The 26725-nt window shown below is 53.7% G+C and overlaps 2 protein-coding genes across 2 annotated transcripts; both read left to right on the top strand.

The window, feature by feature from the left end:
* Positions 1–1135: 1135 nt before the first annotated feature.
* Positions 1136–7670, top strand: LOC128279020 (uncharacterized). Its single transcript, XM_053017740.1, has 16 exons — positions 1136–1765; positions 1833–1910; positions 1976–2115; positions 2195–3363; positions 3406–3658; positions 3723–4069; positions 4149–4398; positions 4474–4676; positions 4742–4955; positions 5023–5273; positions 5355–5548; positions 5629–5762; positions 5830–5964; positions 6037–6463; positions 6583–6653; positions 6767–7670. Exons 1-16 carry the CDS (start codon positions 1136–1138, stop codon positions 7668–7670), a joined length of 5400 nt encoding a protein of 1799 aa, XP_052873700.1.
* Positions 7671–10952: 3282 nt separating this feature from the next.
* LOC128276437 (cubilin homolog) lies at positions 10953–26723 on the top strand. Its single transcript, XM_053014901.1, has 16 exons — positions 10953–11032; positions 11499–11780; positions 11845–12526; positions 12597–12827; positions 12897–13295; positions 13370–14963; positions 16062–17311; positions 17357–17504; positions 17580–17923; positions 18006–18366; positions 18440–18772; positions 18844–19034; positions 20265–23328; positions 24229–25541; positions 25609–25689; positions 25758–26723. Exons 1-16 carry the CDS (start codon positions 10953–10955, stop codon positions 26631–26633), a joined length of 11229 nt encoding a protein of 3742 aa, XP_052870861.1. The 3' UTR covers positions 26634–26723.
* Positions 26724–26725: the final 2 nt, after the last annotated feature.

Here is a 26725-nt window from a genome sequence, read left to right as displayed (position 1 = left end):
CGATATCATATCGTGTCCTTGTGGTAGTCCAGACACAATGCGTGCCACCCCCCAACGGTAGTCCAGTACAACTCAAAACACCTGATTTGTGTATTGTCCTTTCCGATCCTGGCGGCACGATAACATTGCCGACGCACATGCGCAAGGACGGAGGACTATAGGTATTTGTGAGCAATTAATGTTTTGAAGTAAGACGCTGGCCGAGCAGCCCACATAGTAGTTACTTGTCATTTTTACAGCCCCAGCAACGGGAGCAGCAAGGCTCAGCCCCCAGCGTGCCAGGGAGCAGTTTCAGCCTTTGCGCTGGGTTTGGTGCGTTTTGGCTGGGCTGCAGAAAAAATCGCCTACTCCTCATCGCACACACGCGGAGCGCAAGGGTTGTCGCGGCAAAGTGCACCGTTTTTGCGCCATTTTCGCGCGACCGTTGGGACGCGGCTGCCACCGGATCAGATAGCCTCGAATTATGAGCCTCGAACTGACCCTGGCGGCATATGGCACCAGCGTTACTCGGTGAGTAGTACTACAAAAAGCAATGCAGTGCAAAATGGGCGCAACTATACTGTCTCAACAAGTTTTCGTTCGTTCGCGGATCAGAGTAGTCCGTCGTCTTGACGGAGTTGATCTGTAGACTCCTAGGCGGTTCAATGGTCCGTTTTTATGCGTCCAATTAGGCCCTAAGGGCAACTAATTGCCCCATACAAGTACAAATCTGTACAAATCCTGCATATCGTCCCTCGATACTCGCGCGCTAGACGAGCTACACACTGATTTGCGAGTAATGATTATATAATCAGCAACGAGACCGTACGTTTGTGTGCGTGCAGACAAGGATATCAAGAATGCGTGCGTGTGCACGTTGTTGCAGAAGTTTGTTGTTTTTCCTTTTTTAAGCACAATAATTATTATGTCACTCGTGTTCTTTTGTTCTGGACTAACGACAGTCGAATCATTTGCCACCATTTGCAGAACGAAATTCAGCGACGCTTACCTTTGGCGCAACAGACTGGATGAGCAGATGAATGTATAAACGGCTTGCGGCGTGCTTGAATTGAACACATCCGTGTGCGTATACGTGGCGGGGTGCGGGGCCTCTGCTGGACATCCTGGGCCGACGGTACGAGACGAGGCGCAAACGATGGAACTCAAAAGGATAGCCGTGGGGCGCCTCCTGTGCGCACCAATCTCCCTGGCGGCGGTTTGGACGTTTCTACTTGTGCAGCTCGCGCCGGTAGTGACGGGGGAGCGCGGTGAAGTGGCTTCGCGCGTAGACGACGGTGCCACGCTGGTTCGTGGGCACCAAGCCGATAACCATTACGCCGGCTTCCCCGACTCGTCCGAGATGGCCGCTGCGGCGGCGATGTTGAAGGGTGGACAACATTCGGCCTCGTTCTCGGTGGACGACGGTTCACAGCCCGTCTTTCCGGAACGGCCCGATGCGGTGTACTTTGCGGTGGCCGTCAACGGGGGCGCCAAGCTGTGGGGCCGTACGCTGGCCCGCACCCTGATCGACATGGGTCCCCCGTTCGGTAATCCGCAGGGCCCGCCACTGAGACCGATCTACATCGATCTGCCCGACAACGGGCGGTTCTCCTCCAAGCTGCTGGCGGGCGCGTGTGATGCAATCGATGGAATGCCGCTGGCCGGAATGGTGATCGTAGGCGACAGTCCTGCTGCTAAATCGTTAGCTCTCGCCGGGAACTCGATGAAGGTGCCGGTACTGTGGGCGAAGGGCGGAATAGCGTCACTACACAACTCTTACGATGAGGTAAACCGCGGCCGACTGGCAAAAATGTGAGTGCTTTCGATCTAATGTGACCGGTAATTACTTTTAGCTATCAACCAAATTACAAGCAATACTACAGCCATCCTCTAGGGAAATTTTTGAGGCCATCCGAGCAACCCTTTTACAAGTGAGTTTGTGCCGCGTTTTCTGTCCCATGTGTGAAGCGTGTGACCGATGACTTTCGCTCCTCAGGTTCATTGGCACTCGTACCATATTCTCTGCGATGTCGACACTTTCGTCTTAATCAGTGGTAAAAAGGGATCGGCCCTGCGACAGAAGCCGCTCAGTCCCATTATTCTAACGCTTCCAACGGACCACGATCTTATCTATAAGTACGCCAGCGCGTCAGCTCGTCCTAAAGCTGAAGCTGATCTTCGTTTACCATGAATTTCGATTCGCTTCTTTTCGCAGAAAACTTGCCTATATTTCACGCTCTACCAATGGCGTTGTGTTGGTGCTGTCCAACCTGAAGGTGGCTCGACTGATCATGGCCGAAGCACAGCGCATGAAGATGCTGAACGGCCACTTCGTGTGGCTCTGGATGGACACGACATCGGCGACCGAGTTCTACGAGTCGGGTCAGTACGATCCCAACAGCAAGCAGCCGCTGGACAATGCTGGACTAACGGTTGGCGGGCTCGGAGGACGGTCCGAATTGGAGACAGACTTTTACGATACGTTCGACCTGCGCCAGCAGTCACACCTGGCCGATCTGGTGGAGCGTAGGATGGAATTTGAGGACTTTGAGTCGCGGCTGCGCAAGAACAGGACCCGTGGCCAGCACATCGATGGCCACACGGTCCGGTTTGGGAGCGCCGCGTTGACCAACACCCATCAACACCTAACCAACGGTGACCCTGGAGAAATGTCCCGGAACGTCCCGCATGGGAAGGGCCGAAAGCAAGAGAAGCTCAAAGGTGACCGGGAGAAGTATGCGCCACTGACCACTAACAACAACACCGGAACTGTGGTGAATGCTGCCCGCCGGAAGCAACTCTTCGATGAAGACCTGTTCATCGACGAGTCGGAGGAAGCTGACGATTTCTCCGAAGAGCGGGCCCTGCCGCTGCTAGCGACGGATGATCCGCTGGAACCTACCGAGACCGACGGTGGTGACGGTGGCCAGGATTTGAAGCTGAAGCGCAGTAGCGTCTATTTGAAGCCCCGCAATTCGTCCGGCCACGTACTGTATCACCATAACCAGGACTTTCCGGTGGGACTGTTGGCGCTGCGGCCGATCAAGATGAAAATCGATCGCCACTTTATCCGGGCGGCCGTACGCCTGTTTGCGGCAACGTGGGCCAAAGTCGAGCGCGAGGAACTGCCGGTACCGGGAGCCAAAGGAAGTCGTGGCATGAGTTACACCGGTTCGGGAAGTATCGGTGGCAGGGGGATGCCCGACACGTCGAAAGGCCAGCGGGGAGGTGGTGGCCGTCCAGTGCCACAGAAGCGATCTGCACCGCCGGTGGGCGAAACGGGTCATATTTTAACATTTCCAGTTAACAGTGCAAACGATACACAACAACGTGTTCAGGAGACTAGTGTAGTGGGGCAAACGACGGTGCCAGCCACGACGACGGGTGCGGCCCCGACGATGACCGAATCACCACAACAGGATACAGCAACGCCCGAAACGATCGATATTATTTCGCCTATAAGCAATAGTAGTTCAAATTTACGTGATGTCCGTAGTACAAATAGTTCTAGAGCCAAGCGGCAAAGCACCTGGTGGTCGGCGACCTCGAATCAGAAGTACGGCACCGAGCGGGCCGGTGGCGATCGTGGCCGATCACGTGGAGGAGCTACCCGGTACAAGGGTGGCTGTATGGGGTCGATCAATCGAGTGGAACAGGCGAAGGCGTTCAATTTTGCCAGGTAAGCAAGTGGTGGACTGCGGATTCGTCTCCGACAGTAACGAGCCCGGTTGTTCTCGTGACAGAAACCTGCAAGCGAACGCACGGCAAGCACTGTCAGGATTTCCGATCGCGAGCGGATACATCGAAAAGTCCCTCGTTAGCCACTTTGAAATACTGAACCTGGTGCCGACGGCAAGACAATCATCAAAATCCGATCCACCACCGGCCGCGGCGGGGCCAATTGAGAGCGAGAGTGGGAGGTACTCTGGCCGGGCCGGTGGCAATACTTCCAGCAGCACGGCAACAGCGACCAGGACCGGGGCAACAGCTGGGACGAGTGGAACCAAGTGGCGCCGAGTGGGGCTGATCACGGGACGATCGGTACACCTCGATACGATCATATGGCCGGGTGGTGACGTCACTGTTTCCGGTACGGTCTTTGGCAGGGACATACAATTGTGGAAATGTGCTTAACGACCACCACAAACTCTACCGCGTCTTCCGTCTAGGGCTTGCGGGGAAAGCGAAAACCATGTTCCGCGTGGTCGTCTCTGTGGCGCCACCGTTCGTGATGGAGTCACCGGTCAACGAGGAAGGCCGGTGCCTGCGGGGTCTGGTGTGCTACAAACTGTTCACCACCGGGCGCCACAATCTGACGCTGATGTTTAACGAAATCGAGCGACGCAATCGTCTGCGTGAAATCGATCCATCCGCTCACCTCTACAACGAGAAGGACCAGCAAACGGACCATCTGTACCGGTGAGTGGTGCAACGTGGAGACGTAGTGACGGAGCCGAACTACAAGTGCTGCTATTCTATTATACGATTCCGCAGTAAACGATGCTGTTACGGCCTATCGATGGATTTGCTGCAGAAGCTGGCGTCGGAAATAAACTTCGATTTCCATCTGTACATCGTACACGATGGATTGTTTGGGCGACGGATTCCCAACGTCGACGACAAAGCGTCACTACCACGGCCACCGGACATTCGAAAGTCTCCGCCAGTGGTGGTCGAATCGAAGTCAAAGTTTGATGGTAAGGCGTGCGGTAACCTCTTCCCTTCATTCTCGTAACTAATGACGATATCTATCCTCCGGCAGCTCAATCGGGCCGAAGTCTGAAGCGGGGCTCGAAGCTCAAGCTGTCGCAAACTGGGGACGGCAGAAACGCAAGCACCGAGCACCGTCCACCGAACTATCCGTTCCAGTACTCACCGGCACCACCGGCTCGTACACCACAGCAGTGGAATGGCGTGATCGGTGATCTCGTGTCAGGCACGGCGGATCTTTCCTTTGCTCCACTAAGTGTTTCCAAGTGAGTGGCGGCACTATAGGCACTGTGGTCTGGGCGACATTAGCATAATCGATGGTCTTTCTAACAGGGCGCGTTCGGAGGTGATCGACTTTACGATCCCATACTTTCACGGCGGTGTCTCCCTGTTAGCGTCACCGGAAGCGGCCACCGATATACCGCTGCTGGCGTTTCTACTTCCCTTCTCGCCGGAGCTTTGGATAGCCATCTTTACCTCGCTCAACGTGACGGCCGTCGCGGTTGCCATCTACGAGTGGTTGAGCCCGTTCGGTTTGAATCCTTGGGGTCGGCAGCGGAGCAAAAATTTTAGCATGTCTTCCGGTAAGAAGCAAATCAGCCTCGGACAGACGGAAATCGGATAATCGGTCGCCTTTTCTCATACCACCACCACCACCTTTCCAGCGCTGTGGGTGATGTGGGGCTTGCTGTGCGGCCATTTGGTCGCGTTCAAGGCACCGAAATCGTGGCCCAACAAGTTTCTCATCAACGTGTGGGGAGGCTTTAGCGTCATATTCATCGCGTCCTACACTGCGAACATTGCGGCACTGATTGCGGGTCTCTTATTCCACAACGAGGCCAAGTACTACGAAATGTCGGTACGTTGAGTTCGTTGAGTTGAGTGCCCGAACGCTTAGGGCACTGGTTCCCTAATGGCATTTCTTTTTCGATTGCACAGATGTTAACACAGCGCGTCGGGTCGCCCATGGCAACCGCAGCCGAATCGTACGTGCAGCACAACGACAAGCGGCTTTGGGAGCACATGAAAAAGTATCAACTCCAAAGCATCGACGAAGGGATCGCCCGGTTGAAGTAAGGGCACCGCAAGAAGGGCCTGTAGCGATGTGTAACTCGGGATTCATTTGTTCCGTCCCCGCAGGAACCGCACGATCGATCTGTTGATGTGTGATACACCGATTTTGGACTACTATCGGGGTACGGACCAGAGCTGCTCGCTGCAGCGAATAGGCGACAACTATATCGAGGACTCGTATGCGATCGGCATGTCGAAGGGGTCAGTCAGCCACCGTACCGTGAGGTACCGCCTTTTTTTTTTCACACCTGTCCTACACACGCTGCATTTCAGCTTTCCGTTGAAGAAAACGATGTCCACGCTTATCTCGAAGTACTCGCACGATGGCTACCTCGACATACTGACGGCGAAATGGTACGGCGATTTGCCCTGCTTCAAGCTGGACCGAGAGATGGCCCAGCCGACACCGCTCGGTGTGACGGCCGTGGCCGGCGTCTTTCTGCTGCTCGGCGTCGGCATGGTGCTGGGCGTGCTGATACTGATCATTGAGCACGTGTTCTACAAGTACACGCTCCCGATACTGCGCCACCAGCCGAAGGACACGATCTGGAAGAGCCGCAACATTATGTTCTTCAGCCAGAAGCTGTATCGGTTCATCAACTGCGTGGAGCTGGTGTCACCGCATCACGCGGCCAAGGAGCTGGTCCACACGATTCGCCAGGGCCAGATTACGAGCCTCTTCCAGAAGAGCGTCAAACGGGTAATGTACCGGGGTACCGGGTGGGATTTGCCGCGCCCTTCCACGTGACCGCCGCATTTTCTAATACTGTACCGTCTCTGTTTGCCCCCTCCCGTTTTGCCGCTCCCGTTGCGACCCAGAAGGAGGATGAGCAGAGGCGCCGGCGCAAGAGCAAGGCGCAGTTCTTCGAGATGATCCAGGAAATACGAAGGTAAGCAGCGAGATGGTACCCGCGGGTGCTGGCACCTGGCCCTTGTCTTGATGTTGTCAATGTGTGTGTTTTAAAAGCTGTACTTTGAAACGTAGAAACATGAAACTCAACAGGGTGCAGTTGGATACGGATGCGGACGCGTCGCTGTCGGCGACGTCGGAGAGTACCTCGCAGGCCCTGCTCCCGGATGCACAGCCAGCGCACGGTGCGGCACGAGGCGCGCTTTCCGGTGCCAGCCGGCGTACCAGCCCCGGCAGAGTGCGGGCCACGTTCGGGTTTGGTAAACGGGACGGTAGCCACAGCAAGAGCTCCTCGTTCGGGTCCTCGTTGAACGTGCGCCGGTTCAGCACCGATAGCATCATAAGCGAGCGGCTCGGGACGATCGGGCGGCGGTTGAGTCGCGATGCGGCCACCAGCTCTCCGCCGGACCTGTCGCACCACTTCGAAACGTTCGGCAAGGGTACGGGTACGGGCCACGAGCCGTCCAAGTTCGATACGTACTCGGGGAAGAACAATCGCAAGGAAACGATTTCCGTGTTCAAGTGTGACACGTTCAATGGGAAGCTGGAGTCGGGCGGCACGGACACGGTGGACGGTGGCAAACCGGTCCAGCCGGAAGTGGAAGAGAAACCGGCCCTGCCGGTGAAGACGAAGAAACGGTCACGCCGGTCACCGCTGAACCTAGAGCTGTACGAATCGAGCCGCCGGCGGCTCATTCCGATCAGCGAGCGAGTGGCGCACGGTTTGGCACCGCCGTTCCTCGAGGCCGACAACGGTAGTGCGCTGTTGCGCGACAAGCTTCACGAGGAACTGCGCCTCAAGTACGGACAGACGCGATGGAAAACGCCATCGTCGGCAGCGGTGGCGTCGGCGTCTGGCGGTGGAATGGAAGGCAGGGCACCCATTCCTGTGCCTAGTGACGTACCCGTCCGACCCGACCGACCCGACCGGAGCAACGACGGCGGCGGTGACGCAGGCCATCCGGAACCTAACCGTCGCGCCAGCCGACGGAAGTAACGTACGATAACGGCAGCATTTAAAGGATAAACACCAAACATTTTCATCTGGAACAGGGGCGGGGTGGACGACCTGCCATCCGGGTCCGGAGTTAATGTACCACGAATAGAATACTAGAGCGCAGTAGAGTGGCAAAGCCCCGTTCGCCAACGATGTAGCAGTACGAACCTGTAGAGAAGAAACCTGTGGTGAAGTGGCATCGGACCGGCGCTGGTCGGCCTACACAGAATACAGTGGCTCGTTCCCTGTATTGGGTTCCATTGTTTCGCACTCACAATTGTTTTGGTTGTGGAAAATAATTAAACATTCGATCCGGTTTTCAGATTATTCCCTTCGTAAGGGTGTTCTTTCGGAATGGAACGAAGCCAAAAGTGTGCAAGTGCGTGTGTGTACGTGCGTTCGTTGATACGTGAGGTACGTGAGGTATGTTAATATTTATTTTTTATTATTCTAATCAATTTTATGTCGAAAGCCCGATCCCCGGTACACCAATGCGCAATGTGGAAATTCGATAATTGGTGGGAAGTGTCAAGCAAAAGATATAACTAAGTAGCCGTTGCGAGTCATTCGTCCGCTTCCTCAACTCGACGCGCTTGCGTCGGTAAGTGGCTAAAGGAATAAAGTGAAAAATCCTAGAAATTTTGTGGTCCAATTTCCAAAAAAAGCAATTAAAATACTCCTCAAGCGGTACTTCTTGTGTCTGGAATAACAGTGAGACGCTGTTCACCACTATACGTACGTTTGTTAACTGTAAGATTTGGCCCAACATTCGACAAATACTAAAAGAAGCGTTAGCAGCAGACGATTGGAGTACTATTAAAGCGCGTGTTAATATAAAAAACACCAGCAAAAAAGCTATAACTTCTGTCACGTCTTTGGTACGCAACATTTTCGTCCACTTCGGGCTATTCGGGCGCTTTCAAATATCTGCACCCCCTCTCGTGCAAGCCCCGCAGCCCCCCGATCGATGTTTTATGTAAACCTTTTCAGCTTTCCTATTTTGTTGTACTTTTTCACCTAAAGTCCATCAAATGAAACTGGGACGCCTCTGGCATAATTGGGAGCGAAGAGCGAAGAAGAAAACAACTAACAAATGAAATGCCGTACACTAACATCAAAACATGGTCTGAGTACTATATAGTTCTTCATATTAGATGAATGAGTAGCAAAACAAAAGCAACATAACACTTATAGAGAAATAGCTTTAAGGTGCGCGGTTAGATGTTTAAACAAGCGGGCACAAGAGACGAAAAGGGAAATAATAACAAAAACTACTACTGCTACTAGAGAACCGTGATTGAGTAACACTTAGTTAAAGAGGGCGAAGTAGAGAGTGCATCGTGCGCCAATGTGTGTCACTTAGACTGGCAAACAACTCATTTTCCTATCACACTTGGGGCGTTAATAAGCAGAAGAAGCGAAGCGAAGGGACGCTAAACAAGGACCGGTTTGAAGTAGGAGTCCTTTGATTGACACTATCGGTTGATGGATTGTACTTTAATTCCAACATCTTGGTCTAATAAGTCTAAAGTACCGTTGCCAGCGGAAGGCGCTACGGGGCCGTACGGAAACAAGTTGTACAAAATGGATTTACAATTTTGAAATGTGAACAATGAAACAGTAACACACACAAACACACACACACATCGGTAAACTCTTGTACATCTTAAGACACGCTAACGTGAACACACGAACGAATCCAACAAAACTCTAAAACGCCAAAATAATATTACAAAAACGAATCTGGAAAATGTAATGCTGTCTATTTAAAACGTAATGTCGTGTGGGCCGAAATGAGGCAACCCCCAATTTAGGAGTAACTGACACGTGAGGGAAAAGATTTTTGGATATTTTCGGACCGGAACGAATGACGGGGCGCAGTAAATGAAACGGACAAACTAACAAATGTCAAACTCCACCAAAGTAGCCGATGCTGGAGGTACAGTAAAAAGGGGTATTTAGATATACAGCAAACGCATAGAATCTTATGAATACTGACTAGTTCATTCGGTAGGCACACTTCACACGCCACCTCCCTTCTTAGCTGTGTTGTTTTCTCTGTCCGTGCCAAGAAGTACTACCTAGACACCTGCACATGGATATGTTACTGAAAAGGGCCAACCTTATTACTTGGCTTCATTGGAGAAAAAAATTTCGTACGAATCCTACACACAAAAGGACTAAATTCTAGTAACCTTTGGTTTAAAATGACATGCAGCGGTGATGGCGATGAAACGATTTACGAAAATTCTTTCCCAAGCGTTGGCCCTTCCGGTGACTGTGAAGTGTTCATTGTAAAGAGATTATCTCTGCCGATTTTCGTTCCTTACCCGAGCACTTTTAAACCACGAATTAAATGAAGGGCGTAAGTACGGTGTCTTAATATAGTTCCATCTTCCTACAGCAACACACTCGCACAAAGTAGCGAATCTCTTAGCTGAATCCTGATTGTTAATCTTTTCCAAGAAGAGATGTTTGTTTTTGGGACTTGGACGGGATTGCGGAAGTTTGGACGTTAGCGGTAGCACGGTGTGGTTTTGAAGTGAGATAAAAGAGCAAATCTTTTCTATATTCCCCCGAAACTGTGGGTTGGTTGTTGCGTTTGCGTTTTAGCACAAAGTTTTCAAATGTAATGTTTCAGATGATGCACACAAAACACCTAAAAAGTCTCCTCTAGCAAGAGCAAAACGGTAGTGTTCTATATTTACCATGAAGAAACGAAAAACAAACAAAACAAAACTAGTTTAATTCAAGCGACCGAAGATCGAATCTATAGACAAATAGATGCACACCTACACGTAAACTCCATAGTATATATATATATACATTATATATATTTGTAGATAAGACACTGTTAACTTACCAATAAATTCGGAAACGTCCATTAAACCATACACCGTTACTGGAAGATTGTTTTTTATGACAGTGTTTAAAATTAGATCAATTTACAGAATGCAGGAAAGGAACGGCTTTTTGCTACACCAAAAATCACAACGAACTGAGCGCTATCACTGAGCGTTACACGACACCAAATTCCTGATCCTCCTGCCGAAGTATTGATTTCAAGGGGGTGTTTTACTATGGGAAGAACTAACCGATAAGGTGGCAGATCCTCGGTATCGGATCCTCTCGTTGGGGTATAAAAAGGGGCCACAGACCGCTGCCGAGCTCAGTCGTTCTCGTTCCGGGAACAAAAGTGAATCCTGAAAAAGAAGTGCAAAAGTGAAGTGAAATATGGTGCAACAGTAGTGAACAACGGAAAAACTGTGGCTCTGTGACAAAATGTGTCTTAAGCTATGTTGGTGGACGGCCGTTGTGCTGATTGGACTGTTTGAGGGCGCTGTCGGAGGTTTCGAAGATCAGTAAGTGTGATGGAAGGCACGTAGATCCGTGATGCACGGTTGATTTAGGAAGAGGTCTAATTTATTACACAAAGTTTTTAAAAACATCAGAAATACTTTCAGCACAGTATCGGACCAGTAAAATAGTTGGTAGAAGCAAATGCATCTGCATCAAAAATGCATCTTTGATGAAATGGTAGACAATCTTTTGTGAAAAGTTCTGAAAGAATTTCGCTTACTTTTTTCGATCGTACTAACTACTAACTTTGTAGCATAATGTACTAAAGAGGGCCGTTCGGAAAAGTAGGCGTATATCGCGTTATCGCGCGTGCGCCATGTGACGCCTCCTTACCGGCCCAAAGCACGGCTTATCTTAGACCGGCCGGCTAGCCAGTCCCAAAAACATGATCATTTGGCTATAGAACAGTACTAATAAATTGTAGTAAAAAGTCAACAGATGTTAAAGGTGACCCTTATTTGCCGACAGGGCGAAAATTCTCGCCAGCAATGGTCACATCATATTTGAGTCCGCCACGGACAGGAACATCACCTTCCACATGAAGGGCAGCGGACACTTGAACATCGGAGGCCTTAGCGTGGAGTACGTGTTGCGCGCGCTGTCGAAGATACTGATCGATGGGCGGTCCGCCGACGGCCAGGCACAGTTCCTAGCGCCCGGTAGTAGCATCGCGGAGCAGGTCCAAATGCTGACCACGTACGTCGGAGGCCCTTTCGGACTGATCAAGCGCGTGGAAATGCTGGAACAGGAGTAAGTGCTCGGCGCTCCGTAGTCCGCTCCGTGAGGGTAAACTTGGTGGTTCCCTTTTCCCCAGATCTTCGACACGCAACGCCACCCAAATGCACCCTCGCATCGGAGCCCTGTCGCGGCGTATCAAGGCGGTGGAAACGAAGCTGGAGGCACTGCAGAGCAGCCTGCGGACCGATCACTGCCGGAGCGGACCGTGCCAGAATGGGGGCACCTGCCTCAGTCTGTACGATTCCTTCGTTTGCCTGTGCCCGGCCAACTGGGAAGGGCAAACGTGCACGACGGACGTGAACGAGTGTGCCCAGTTCGCCGGGACCGACCTGGGCTGCCAGAATGGGGCGACCTGCCACAATCAGCACGGTGGCTACTCGTGTATCTGCGCCGACGGCTGGCGGGGCATTCACTGCAACAGCCGGACCCAGGACTGCGCCACGGCGGGCGTCGAGCTGTGCGGCCACGGGACGTGCGTACAGTCGAAGGATGGCTACCGGTGTATCTGTAACCAGGGCTGGAAGACGAACGGCGTTACGCCGGCCTGTGCCGTGGATGTGGATGAGTGTAGCGAGTCGAAGCCGCACTGCTCGAAGGACCCGGAAGTCAGCTGCATCAACCTGCCCGGTTCGTTCGTGTGTGGCGTCTGCCCGGCGGGCTACACGGGGAACGGGTTCTACTGCGTGGACATTAACGAGTGTGAAACGAACAACGGCGGGTGCAGCACTGCACCGTCCGTTCCGTGCATCAACACCCGGGTACGTCGGGCCGATGGATCCAATGAAATGTTATGTGCGTAACACGTTCCTAAATCTGATGTTCTAACAGGGATCGTATCGGTGCGGTGGCTGTCCGGTGGGCTACGCCGGTGACGGAAGGACATGCCTAGCACAAGGTTCGCGGTGTACTCCGGGGCTTTGCCACCCGATGGCAAGGTGCGTTGACTATGGCAGTGCCGTACCGAACTGTGTCTGTCTGCCGGGATACACTGGGTCCGGATTTGGACTGTCCGGCTGTTACCGTTCAACAGCGAACCCGTGCGCCAGTGGCCCTTGCAGGGTAAGCCCCCAACCTCTACTAACCTACGAAGGGCCATAATTTCCTGTTCCATCAATTGTCCTGTTTCAGAATGGTGGTACCTGTGTGAAAACGGATGCCCAAAACTATAGCTGCATCTGTCCACCGGGCTCAAAGCCCCCGTACTGTATGCGAACGGCATCGCCGTGTGAATCCAATCCGTGCCTGAACGGGGGGACTTGTGCCCCGTTGATCAATCGGTTCGTTTGTAGCTGCCCCGCTGGCTATACCGGGCCCCGGTGTCAAATCGTGAGCCGCACGTGTGGCGGAGTTCGGTACGCGTCGAGCGGGACCCTGCGGTATCCGGAAACGAACGGGACCTACAGTCACAATGCCCGCTGTGCCTGGTTGCTCAAAACCAACGAGACACAGGTGCTGAATGTCACCTTTACGCAGTTTAACCTCGAAAATCCCGTCAGCAACGGGGAGTGCAAGTACGATTGGCTACAGGTACGGGAAGATTCGTAGTTACCAGTGGCGGTTGCTAGGGGAACTTGATCGAACTGTTGTTGGCACTGTTTCAGATTCACGACGGGCGCACGTCGGCCGCCCAGATCATCGGGAGGTTCTGCGGCAACCAGCTGCCAAACCGTGGCCAGCTGCTGTCCACGCACAACATGCTGTACCTGTGGTTCCGCTCCGACAACTCGAGCGCGCACGATGGGTTCGAGCTGAGCTGGGAAAGCATTGATCCGGTGTGCGGTGGCACCCTAGCGGTGACCAGCCACGGAATCATCTCGTCACCCGGCATACCTGGCAACTACCCACCGAATCGGGACTGTAAGTGGTACCTGACGGCACCGCCGGGGCGCCGGCTTCAGTTCAACTTCTTCGCCATGAATATTGAAGCGCACGAGAACTGTAACTACGACTTTGTGCAGATCACTGACGGAGTGCGCGAGGAAGGGGCCCTGCTGGCGAAGTACTGCAACTCGTCGCACCCGGCCCCGCTGACGACACCGGGTAACGAGGCAACGGTTTACTTCCACAGCGACGAGGACGGTAACGACTCCGGGTTCCTGATCAGCTACGCCAGCGTCGAGGGGATACCGGGGTGCGGTGGCACGTACACGCAGCGTGACGGTACGATCCGCTCACCGCTCTCACCGACGGACCCGTCCGTGTACCCGAACAATCTGAACTGTGAATATCTCATCAAACTGCCGGTCGGCAGCCGGGTGGACATTACGTTCACTAAGTTCCACCTCGAGCAGAGCGAATCGTGCAAATTCGACTATCTGGAGATATTTGACGGGAGCACCACGAACGATCCATCGCTCGGGAAGTTCTGCGGTGACCGGATACCGCCAGGTTATACCTCGTCGGGCAACACGCTGCTGCTCCAGTTCCACACCGACTGGTCGGCCCCGAATCCGGGCTTCAGTATCAACTACCGGGTCAAGTGCGGTGGCACGTTTACCGAACCCGGCACGGAACTGATGTCCCCATCCTACCCGATGATGTACACGGCCAACCAGCAGTGCGATTATGTGGTGCACGCACCGCTCGGGAAGGCCATCGCGTTCGATTTTACCGATTTCGACATCGAAAGGAACAGCTATCCCCAGTGCGAGCTGGATTACGTCGAGCTGTACGATGGCCTGGTGCCGACAAACGAAACGGTGCTCGGGCGTTATTGTAGCACCAAGAGCCCGCCGAGGGTGCTCTCGAGCAAGAATGTCCTGCTGGTGCGCTTCGTCTCCGATGGATCCGTCGGAGGGCGCGGGTTCCGGGGGAACTTTTCGTTCTTCGACGTCAGTTGCGGTGGAGTGCTGACGCGCGAGGACAGCATCATTCGGTCGCCCATGATCGCTGAAACGGGCAGCTACCAGCACGAGGCGCGCTGCGAGTGGATCATCGTGGCCCCGGCCGGCCACGCCGTGCAGCTCACGTGGAATAGCTTCGACATCGAGCAGAGCGGTGCCTGCGTGTACGACTACGTCGAGGTTTTCGACAACTCGTCGCTCGCCAGTAGCCTCGTGGGGCGCTACTGTGGGTCGCAGAAACCGCCGGCCGTCACCAGTACCGGCTCGATGATCACCATACGCTTCGTCTCCGATACGTCGCGGTCGAACGAAGGCTTCAGTCTCGCCTTCACCTTTATCGACGTGGAAAAGTGTAAGTACGAGGGGCGATCAAAAAGTTTTGCGAAATTTCCGCGGGCTACGTACCAGATATGGACTTTTTTCAAAGAAATCAAACGTTTATTATTTTGGAATGAAAAATTCGTGAATACAGCGCGGCGGAATAACAGATCCGAGCCAAGTGTTTTGATAGTATCCTGAACCTGTTTTGCTTTGGCTGCCATGGAGGCGCCAGGTTTAGTGGCCATTGTGCCCCACCTGGCGCCTCCATTTTAAACAAGAGGGAGGGTTTTTTCAATGAATTCATGGTTCAAATTGATCATTCATTGTCAGTAGCGATCTTAATTAACGTTTTCATCAAGTTTCAAGAGCTTGTGATGCATCACACCTTTCTGGCGCCATCAGAAAGTTCGTTTTTGGAGTCCTCCGACGCTCTTTCTTTGTTTAGTCAAAATCGCCATTTTGAAATTTTTAAACCACTTAAAGCACTGCGATTCTGAAGCAGTTGTCTTCAAGAGGTAGTACAAAAATAATAATTCCCGCAAAACGTCATTTTCAGGCACAAAAGTGGACATTGTCTAACCCTTTCAAAGATCGGTTGCAAACTAAAATAATTGTTTTTTCGACCTGAAATCCTTTGCTTGATGTCAACACAAGCTAATATTGCCAAACAACCTGATTGAGGAGGACAAAATTGACAGGTAGACCCATACGTTTAAAAGTCCGTTTTTATAGGTATACATATCCGATTTTCGAATTTTTTTGTGGCGTTAGGTTGCTACACATGTTAGTGACTTATGGTGAAAAGTTCGGCCATTTTGAGTTATCAGTCAATTTTTGACAGCCTTTTTGCTTGGACAAGATTTAGCTCATCGACGATTGTTGTGTGCTCCAAAAGTAATTGACTACGAAGCGTTGGGTTTGGGTTTTGGAAAAAGGAACAAAAAAACAGGAAAAAGTCACAGGAACAAAAAAACAGGAAAGTAACCTAACGCCACAAAAAAATTGGATATACGTAGCCCGCGGAAATTCCAATGTCGCAAAACTTTTTGGTCAGTCCTCGTATGCCTCAAGGCGTAGGCATCCCGGCCGCAAGTTGCCTCACCGCACTTATCAAACGTTCTTTTTGCAGCTTGCGGGGGCAACTACTTCGCAACAAGCGGTATCATCCGGTCACCCGGGTGGCCCAAGAACTACATGTCCAACAAGGCGTGCGAGTGGACCATCACGGTGCCGATGGGCCTACAGATACAGCTGCTGGTGCGCTCGTTCACGCTGGAGAAACACCGAACGTGCCGCTTCGACGGGCTAACGCTACGGAACGGCGGCACGGAGAATGCGCCCCTGATCGGCACCTACTGTGGGGAGGACAACTTTAACGGTACGATCTCGTTCGGCCACCAGCTGTACTTGCGCTTCTTCTCGGACAGTTCGCGCAACTACCAGGGTTTCGTGATCGAGTGGGACGCCGCCACGACCGGGTGCGGCGGGGTGCTGACATCCCCGCGCGGGTCCATCATTTCGCCCAACTACCCGCTGCCGTACGGGCAGAATGCGCGCTGCGTGTGGCGCATCTCGGCCAGCGAGGGCTCGGCCATCCACATCGTGTTCATCGATCTCGATATGGAGAGCCACAAGAGCTGCCAGTACGACTATGTGGACATCTACGATGGGTTCGACATGAGCGGCCAGCAGATGGGCCGCTTCTGTACGGCCGAAACGGATCCGCTGGTGTTGGACACGGTCACGAACCACGCGCTCATACGGATGCGATCGGACGACACCAACCAGGGGCGAGGCTTTCAGATTAAGTACAACGTCATCTGTCGGCGCAACATTACCGTTGGGTACGGGGGGGTGATTGAGTCCCCGAACTTCCCCAACCCGTACCTACCGTCGATGGACTGCCAGTGGACGGTGACGGTGCCGCGCGGCAATCGGATTATGCTAGAGTTCTCGCACTTCGATCTGGAATCGATCCAGCAGGGCACCAGTACCAACTCGAGCCAACGGTGCCCGTTCGATTACCTGGAACTGCGCGAGATCGGTGCCGGAGACCTGCCCGTGACGCGGCGGTACTGCGCATCGAAACCACCGGCCATCACCAGCCAGGGCAACACGATCGACGTGATCTTCCACACGGACAACAGCGGCGAACAGAATGGGTTCCGCCTGGAGTGGGCCATCAGTGGTTGCGGGGGGCAGTTGAGTAAACCGTACGGATACTTCTCGACTCCGAACTATCCACAACCGTACCCGAAGGAAACCGAGTGCCACTGGCTGATCGTGACGGATCCGGGCAAGCTGATCGAGGTGACGGTGGACGATTTCCACATGGAAACGAATGACAACTGCCGGTTCGATGGCCTGATGCTGTCGAACGTTGCGCAACCGCAACGCAGCCTCAGCACAACCGCAACGGTGCAGGACAACAGCCTCATCGCCGCCATCTGCCACGAGCAGCAGGAACCGATCCGGATCGTGAGTTCCACCCATCAGCTGGCGGCCAAGTTTTACAGCGACAGCTCCTTCTCGTACAAAGGATTCCGAGCCACGTACCGTTCGGTTAATGCGGGTAAGGGACCGGGACCGGGATCGCGGGTGGGACCTCGTTGACGCGCCTGTCTTTTGCTTTTCGCCCCCCACACAGCTTGCGGTGGCCGGATCACGCTCCACCAAGGGTTCATCAGCTCGCCCAACTACCCGTCCAACTATCCGACCAACGCGTCCTGCGAGTGGCTCATCAAAACCGACGCTTCGCACACGCTCCTCCTGACGATCACCGATTTGGCCATCGAACGGTCAGCGAACTGCACAAACGATGCCCTGCAGGTTTACGACGGTAGTGTCCGGGCGGCCGATAAGCTGCTGCTGGTGGTTTGCGGTACGGAATCGAACACGACGACCGTCACGAGTACCGCACACGAGATGCTGCTGACGTTCACCTCCAACGAGATGTACGAAGCGAAAGGTTTCCGGGCCAACTTTGCCACGGTGAGGATGCACCGGTGGGGGGTTTAGGGGAACGGTTTCGGTTAATGGTCCGCTTTTCACTTTTCTCCGCATCCGACCCCAGAGCTGTGGCTCGCGGATCGTGGTGAAACAGCCGGGCAACATTCTGCTCAACAAGGCACACAAAATTTCCTCCGAAAACTGTACCTGGATACTGGTGGCACCGCAGGAATCACAGCACGTCACGCTGACCATCGCCCACATGACGCTGATGGATGCGGATGAGTACTGTTACGCGACGTTGAAAGTCCACGACGGTGACACCAGCGACGGACCCGTTCGGTTCGAAGCCTGCGGTCACAAGATTCCCCCGGCGATCGTGAGCCACGGTAACGCACTGACGGTTACGATCAGCTCGATGGACATTTATCTGTCGCGGATCGACAATCTGTTCGTGGAGATCACCTACACCACGCTGGACAATGGTAACCGTTTGGGGAAGACTAAGGGGGGAACGTCAATGACGCCTGCATTAATGCCTTTGACGTTTGCGACCAGCTTGCGGTGGCCGTTTGGGATCGCTCATGGGTGAGTTTGCATCGCCTAACTACCCGGACTCGTATCCGACCGGCGTGGAGTGTGTCTGGGAGGTGGCGGCCTCGGCCGGGAACAAGATATCGCTCTACATCAAAGAGCTGGACATTGAGTCGTCCGATGATTGCAACGGAGACTACCTGGAGATCCGGGAGCGCAATTCGGCTGGCCGGCTGCTGGGGGATTTCTGTGGCACCGCCGTTCCGACGAACCTGACGGCTGCCAGCAGCCTGTGGATCAAGTTCCGCTCGACCGACGCCGGTGTGGCGAAAGGATTTTTGGTCGAGTATTCGTACGGTAAGGTGGCGGCGGAGTCGAGGACCCCGTTGAGGCCATTTTTTAATTCCCAACAATCCTACGATTCCTAGACACGTTGAGTGAGATTTCCGGAACGAGTGGCACGATAACGTCTCCGCTGTACCCGCGCAGCTACTCCCGGTCGGAGAGTATCGGTTGGCGTGTGACGGTGGACATGGGATCCGTGGTAGCGATCAGCTTCAACCGGTTCGCGGTCGATCGGGCAAGCGATACCGTGAGCATGTGCGATGGATCACTGACGGTAAGTGAAGACTGTCCCATTTAGAATCGGGAACAATTGAACTAGCTCTATCTCGGGGTTGGCTTGACTTAGGAAACATGTCAAGGTGTCAAAATGAAGGTATTTTACTATACTTTGAGAGAAAAATTTTAGAGATTCGTCGTCGGATGAAATCGCGAACTTTCTTTGAAATGCCCGCCTTCATTTTCTGCACAATTTTCTGGTCCACCTCAGCGGCCAATTTGCTCCAATTTCTGGCCATCTCTACAGCATCACGCATCACCTTTCCAATCTTCTTCGACTTCAACTTTGATTATTGCCCAATAATTCTCGATTGGGCGGAGTTCAGGGCAATTTTCTTAACCTTAACCGATCCTTTGCGATGAAATCCACCTTATTGTCACGGTACCATTGAACTAGCTGCTTGCAAAATCAGGCCAAAACTTAATCGGACCTTTGTGAGACTTAATCAATGATATTACTCGCTTTTTGAGACACTCTTCCTTGTACAGCGTTGAGTTCATCGTCATGTTAGTGATTAAAACCTTGGTTTCGGTCCACAGGTGCAGATTCCTTGCCAGATCATTAGTTTCCGTGCAAATTTATTGGCGAATACAAATTTGAACTTGGAGGGGACATCCCTCCGTGCCGTGGCGAGATAAAATTTTGGTCCAGGAAGCTGTCCAAAATCCATTTTCATGTATGTTTCGTCGTCCATAAGCAAACATCCTTTTTACCTCGTCAGAACCTTCTTGGATGCTTACATGCAAGGAAAGAACAGCAGCTCCTTCGTAGACAGATCTTCTGGACAGTACTTCTGCTGACACCATATTTTTGTGCAATATCCCGAACCGAAAGTCCAGGATGTGCCTTGATTGATCTCAAAACTTTCCAGTTTAGCTGCCGGTGGTATGTTCCACTACGATGTCTACTCTGAATCTTTCGGTCTACGGTATTGCGTTTCCGGAAACGTTAAAGCACAGCATATACAGTTGATTTTGCAAATTTTAGTGTTTTTGCGATTTTTAAAGCTATTGGAGACCACGCAGAAAACACGTCTATGCACATTCAAGGGAACTAGAAGAATGACTTTATTACACACATCATAGGTTACTTAGTTTTACCGAATCGCGGATTACTATTCCAATAAAAGCAGACCGACGTGAGTGTGCAGAATTAGTTTTCTTCATTCGATTTCCATTGAGCGTAACTTTCTGTTAGAAGACATACAACTTTTCCCGATTCTTCCAGATCTACGACGGTTATGATGATGCCGCGACGGTTCTGCTCTCATCCTGTGGCTACGTAAAACCGGACCCACTAACATCGACCTCGAACGTGGTCTACATTGTACTGGACCACTCGGACGTGATGGAATCGTCCACGTTTTCCCTCAACTGGCAGCAGAAGGTGGCGACCGGTGCCGAGGCGTACCCGGCGAGCGACGAACTGTTCTGTGAGGGCCACTCGGTCATAGCGCTCAACGATACCGACACGGTGTACAACGTGTCATCGCCCGGCTACCCGACCGGCTACAAGTCCGGCCTGAACTGTAGCTGGATCTTCCAGTCGACCATCCCGACGTACCACCCGTTCCTGTCGTTCGATTTCGTCGACCTGGAAGAAACGAGCGACTGCTTGGCGGACTACGTAGAAGTGTCCAGCTCGAGCGATCTGGCGACGTGGAAACTGCTCGGCAAAATCTGTACCTACGGTTACCGGGTGGCACGCAACTTCCACGGAGCGCCCCATCTGCGGCTCGAGTTTCGCACGGATTACTACCTCAACCGGACCGGCTTCACGGGCACGGTGCAACTGCGCTGTGGTGGTTTCCTGACCGATCCGAACGGTATCATCACACAGCCACAGGCCAGCGTGAAGGTGGGTCAGTCGATCGAACTGCTGGATGTGTGCAGCTGGAACATTAGTGTCCGGGCCGGGCGCCAGATAGAGTTCAAGTTTCAGCAGATCAACATCAGCGCCCCGGCGGGTCTGAACGCGCGTGAAGGATCGGTGTCAATCATGAACGGGATCGACGAGTACGCACCGATGCTGGCCGCCTACAGTGGGACTGACATTCCGTCCAGCATCCGGACCGCCAGCAACCGGGCACTTGTGCGCTTCCGGCCAAGCATCGGTGGGGCCAGTTCCACGTTCCGCCTGCTGTACCGTGAAGTTGGCGTCGAGTGTGGTGGTAGCACCGTCCTCAACAGTCAGTACAACTCGACGCTTATCAAGAGCCCAAACTATCCGGATCCGCCTTCACCGCACAGCGAGTGCACCTGGACCGTAATGGCCCCGGCCGGGGAGCTACTGCGCCTGCAGTTTGTCGATGGCGTTCCCTTTAACCGACTGACCAGCTGCAACCTGGAGTACGTGCAGGTGCGCGAAGGGCTTACGTCGGCCGCCCGGGAACTGCTGCACTCGTGCAGTGGCGATCTAACGCGTCCCCTCGTGACCACTACGAATGCGCTGCTGGTGAAGTACTTTAACGATCGGTCCGAAACGAGCAATTCGAAGTTCCAGGTGCGCGTCACGCTGACCAAGTGTGGCGCATCCGTGCGCGGTGCCCGGGGAACGGTAATGTCGAAGAACTATCCCCTTCCCGGCGGCTACCCGACTCCGGCCGTGTGTGAGTATCGCATCCTGGAGTCGGCTCACGGTTCACTCAGCCTAACGTTCGAAGATCTGCACCTGCCGGTCAGTGAGAACTGTAGCGCGAACGATAACGTGCGGCTGTACGCGGTGGCACCGGGTGCGAACGAAACGCGCATCGACCTGGGTACGTTCTGTGGCTCGATACCGCCCCCCGCGATCAACAGTCCGATCCCGAACGTGCTGATTGTGTTCACCTCGTTCCGTCCGAACACGGTCTACCGGGGCTTCAAGTTGAACTATGCACTCAACTACAGCCGCTGCAGTCGATCGATCAGTGCGGGCTCGGGTGAACTCACCAGCCCGGGGTACGGGTCCGAGGTGACCCCGTTTGCGTTCTGCGAGTGGCGCATCACCGTGCCAGAGGGTCGCCGGGTGAAGGTCGAATTCGAGGATCTCGACCTGGACTCAAACCTGCAGCTGGTCGGTTGGTACCAGCGGCTGTCGTTCTACGATGGCCACACATATAGCGCGCGCATCAAGATGATCGCCGCCAACACCGATCAGGCGGCCCCACTGTACTCCAGCGGGAACCGGATGTTGATCCAGTACCTATCGAAGGTGTCAACCGGTCGGAGAGGTTTCAAGCTGCGGTTCTCCAGCGACGAACCGACGCTCTGCGACGGTGATCTCAACACGCCCGAGGGTACGATCGAAACACCGGTCAACGTGAGCACGATGGTGTGCGCGTACCGACGGACCGAGCCACTGTCGCTCGATCCGGACCAACCGGACCGGGGCACGCTGGCGATGAACTTCCGCGAAATCTTTGCCGGACCGTTCGAGCGGATGTGCATCGAGGTGATGGCCACCGCGGGGCTAATGGGCGCCCAGCAGGTCGTTAAGCGATTCTGTAGCAACAGCACCTCGTCGCAGATGCTCCTGTCGCCGTTCGCGAACACCGTCATCAACGTGGTACGGAACTCGTACCTTAGCCAGGTGTCGTTCAAGATGGACTACCGGGTGCACCAGTGCGGCGGGCGGTTCGGTCCGTCAACGGAGAGCATTAGTCGACCACGCGGCCCATTCGGCGATCAGCTGCACTGTGCCTGGTTCGTGTCCTATCCCGAGCAAACACTGATCGACGTCCGGGTGGCTAGCTTCCGGTTGGAGCTGCCCTGCGACCAAGAGTATCTGCTCGTCTACAATGGCCCGTCACCGGCGAGCCCACTGATCGGGCGCTACTGTAAGGACGATCCGGCCGTCGGGTCATTTGCTACGCACAAACACTTGCTGTTTGTGGAGTATCACACGGCACTGTACAACGCGAGCGGCGACTTCGAGCTACGGTTGACACCGAAAACGTACGGCTGTGGTGGTACGATCCACCCGGGCACCCCGATCGTGTCCGTGCCGGTAACGAGCGGGAAGTACCTGCCGAATCAGGAGTGCGTTTGGGTGCTGCGTGCGAGCGAGGGTCAGCACGTGGGCGTTAGCTTCGTGAACCGGTTCAGCCTGGAGAAGAGTGCCAACTGCACGAAGGATTACGTGGAACTGTTTGATCTGGTACGCGGGGACTGGGTGAGCCTGGGGCGCGTCTGTGGTAAAGAAACACCCGGGCCGTTCAACGCAACCGGCACGACGATGAAGGTGGTCTTCCGCAGTGACAACGCCACCGAATCGGACGGGTTCACCATCCGCTGGGAGTCGAACTGTGGAGGTAAGCTTCGGTCGCCGGATAAGGAATTTAGGCGATGCGGTGATGCTGGTAGAAGTTTATCAGAAAGTATTCCGATTTGGGTATATAATCCAGTTCTTCTGAGGAAATTTAATAGTTTACGTTCTTGATTGGGATGGTTGGAGAGGAATTGGCGGTATGTTTTGGTCTATTTTACAAATTGATCTTTCTGAGGAGTAGCCATAGCAACCCAGAAGAATGTGGGTTACTGTGATGGTGACTCTGCAGAACTGACATAAAGGCGGACTGGATTTGTCTATTAGGAATGAGTTTGCTAGTCTAGTGTGGCCTATCCTCAGCCGAGATAGGCCATCCAGCCAAGGGAGAATGGAAGTTTTAATGTATCTGAGGGAGCGGAGGCATTTGTTCCATTCTCGTTGCCAGTGGCAATGGCAATGTTTTCGGACATTATATTGGAAGTATCTTCTTCTTCTTATTTGGCTCTACAACCGCTGCGCGGTCTTGGCCTGCACCAGAGACAATGTTAATCTCTGGTGCTCTCTCTAACATTTCATTTTTACGGGCGGGATTGTTAGCCCCGCGCCAACCCCCCTGTCACGCCGGTATCGGGAATCGAAACCATGGCCGGTTGAGTGACAACCGATCCCGGGATTCGAAACCCAGGCCAGCTGCGTGACAGCGAAGAGCACTACCGACTGCTCTATCAGCGGGGGTCATTGGAAGTATACCTTCGAGAATTAGGTGCTATTTGCATTGGATTGGTTAGGAGTCTGGCTTGGTTAGCGAGGTTGTCGGATTTTCGATTGATTCCTGATCCCCACTAGTGTACCTCTCAGCTGCTATAGCGAGGGCTATTGCTTCGGCTGAAACAATGGAAGTCGATCAACTGTATCTGAGTGGAGTAACGCGGTCTCATTTTAGGCATTTTCTACGCCGAGGCGCAGCCGAACATCATCGTTAGTCCGAACTATCCCGAGAAGTACAACAGTTTGCAGGTGTGCAACTATACGTTCCTGTCGAACACCACCGATGGCGGTATCGAGTTCAGCTTCCTAGACTTCGAACTGGAGGACACGCTGCTCACGTCGGTCTGTGCGTACGATAATGTGACGATCTACCGCAAGATGGAGTACGCCGAGCCGTTGACTTGGGAGAAGATCGGGACCTACTGTCGCAAGAACGCTCCGACTCGGTTCCGCGTGAAGGATCGCGCCGTGATCGTGCTGCGTACCGATCGGTACATACAGGCGCGTGGCTTTAAGCTCGAGTATCGCGCCGATTCGTGCGGGGGCAACATCTCCAGCACGCGCCGGATCCACAGCCCCGAAAGTATGCCCAACGACGGAACGTTCCGGCCGGCACAGGTCTGCCGGTGGTACATTACGATCCCGCCCGGTATGAAGGTGACGGTGCGGTTCGAAGTCCTTGACATCGAGCACACCGACGGGTGCTACTTTAACACGGTCGAAGTGTTTAAGGGACTGGACGCGAATCAGGACAACCGGTTGGCGTTGCTGTGCGGCAACCTGACGGGGCACGCACCGGTCGTACCGATCACCGGCAGTCACGGGTTGGTGGCTTACAAAACGGAATCCTTCACTACGTCGACTGCCAGCATGTCCGCCCTGATCCTCTTCACGCCCGACTGTGACAAACAGATAACGCTCGATGCGCAGTCACCACGCTACAACTTGAACGTGCTGGGTAGTGGTAACGATCACGTGCAGGACTGCCACTACATATTCGAGGCACCGGCCGGTTACACGGTCCAGGTTACGTTCGCACAGTTCCACGTCGGAACGGCACGGCGTAACGTGAGCGAGTGTTCGGACGATTTCGTCGAACTGCGCGATGGTGGTAGCGTATTTTCGGAGCTAATCGGCCGCTTCTGTGGCTCACAAACTCCGGCGGTGCAGCGCTGCTTCGGGACAACGTTATACCTGCGCTACACAACCGATTCGGCGCTAAAGGGGACGCTCTTTGAGGCCACCGTCCAGATGATACCGTCACTGTGCGGTCCGATGGTGCGTAATATTACGGGAGGTGCTGAGTTGACGCTAAACACACCCAACTACGGGCCGAACGGTAACTATCCACCGAACGTGAAGTGTATGTGGGTGCTGGAGGTACCGGCCGGGAAGCAGATCGAGCTGCAGTTTGTACAGATGGATCTGCAGAGCTACGATGAAACGGACCGGGAGTGTAAGGACTACATTGGCATCCGGGATTCATCGGTAAGCACGAGCGGAAAGTCTGTAGCGGCCAATCGAGCTTTTAGTAACTCTATCATTTCTTCGTTAGCTCAAATCGATCATCTACGAAGGGTTCGGCAATGCGCTGATCTTTAATGGAGGAAGTTCCCCGAAAGCAAGCTTCTATCATGTACGTTCCGGGCAAGCATTCTGCATGGCCAACGACTGTTGAATGTGTTATGTTCCTATTTTTCTCAGGGCACCCGCTATCCGACGGCCTATCACATGTACTGTGGAACCAACTATCTGCCGAGCGCGTTCATCTCCATCACGAACCGTGTCTACGTGACGTTCCAGAGTGACTCGTCGGTCGAACGCAGGGGCGTTTCGATGCGTGTGCGTGAGACGAACACCTGCGGCAAGAACTACACGAGCTTGCAGGGCCGCATCCTGCAGAACGAGGTGTCGAAGACGGACCGGTGCACCATCACGATCCAGGTGCCCCAGAACTACACGATCGCACTGTACTTTAACAATTTTTACCTGTACAACGTCGAGTGTGATAAGCATGCGCTCAAAGTGTACGACGGAGAACGGCTGATCCGTGAGTACTGCAACTTTGTCACACCGAACCCGGTCTTTAGTACGGGCAACGAGCTCCGGATCGTGGCGGAGGCAACGAATAAGGACTTTGTGTCGCTACTGCTCGACGCAACGTATGTCGCGACCGACGAGGGCCAGGGTTGCGGTGGCGAACTGTTCAACTACGGTGGCATCTTCACCAGTCCGCTGTACCCGTCGAACAATAGAACGCGCATGGAGTGTCTGTGGACAGTGAGCGTGCCCAACAATCTGGTGGTGGCGCTGCGCTTCGAAGTGTTCGATCTCGGCAGTAAATCATCGTGCGCTACGGACTACTTGCAGATTCTGGACCGTGAGGGACCGGACGGGGGACCGTCTTCGGACGAAGCAAAGGTCGTACGCCAGCACTGCGGAGGCGATAAGCCGGCCAACTACATCAGTGCCAATAGCGTGCTTCAGGTGCGCTACAAGAAAACGCTCAACTTTGCCGGCGTTGGCTGGATGATCAAGTTTATGGGCATCGAGCGGGGCGTGGGACTGAATGATTACTGAGACCCGACGGCATGAGACCCAGTATATAACCGTAACGTATGTGCCCAAATTTAGGTACCTGTGGGACATAATAAATAAAATTATACTGAATA

The sequence above is a fragment of the Anopheles cruzii genome, chromosome 2 (assembly GCF_943734635.1).
Source record: "Anopheles cruzii chromosome 2, idAnoCruzAS_RS32_06, whole genome shotgun sequence".
Classification (NCBI taxonomy): domain Eukaryota; kingdom Metazoa; phylum Arthropoda; class Insecta; order Diptera; family Culicidae; genus Anopheles; species Anopheles cruzii.
Note: the sequence above shows the minus strand (reverse complement) of the source record. Positions and strands in the feature narration are given on the sequence as shown.

Excerpts from the sequence above, each read along its gene's own strand:
- LOC128279020 (XM_053017740.1), top strand. The coding sequence starts at position 1,136 with ATGGAACTCAAAAGGATAGCCGTGGGGCGCCTCCTGTGCGCACCAATC. Across the intron at positions 5,549-5,628 it reads CCAAGTACTACGAAATGTCG|ATGTTAACACAGCGCGTCGG; the intron begins GTACGTTGAGTT and ends TCGATTGCACAG. Across the intron at positions 5,763-5,829 it reads GAAGGGATCGCCCGGTTGAA|GAACCGCACGATCGATCTGT; the intron begins GTAAGGGCACCG and ends CCGTCCCCGCAG.
- LOC128276437 (XM_053014901.1), top strand. The coding sequence starts at position 10,953 with ATGTGTCTTAAGCTATGTTGGTGGACGGCCGTTGTGCTGATTGGACTG. Across the intron at positions 14,964-16,061 it reads CTTTATCGACGTGGAAAAGT|CTTGCGGGGGCAACTACTTC; the intron begins GTAAGTACGAGG and ends TTCTTTTTGCAG. Across the intron at positions 19,035-20,264 it reads TGTGCGATGGATCACTGACG|ATCTACGACGGTTATGATGA; the intron begins GTAAGTGAAGAC and ends CGATTCTTCCAG.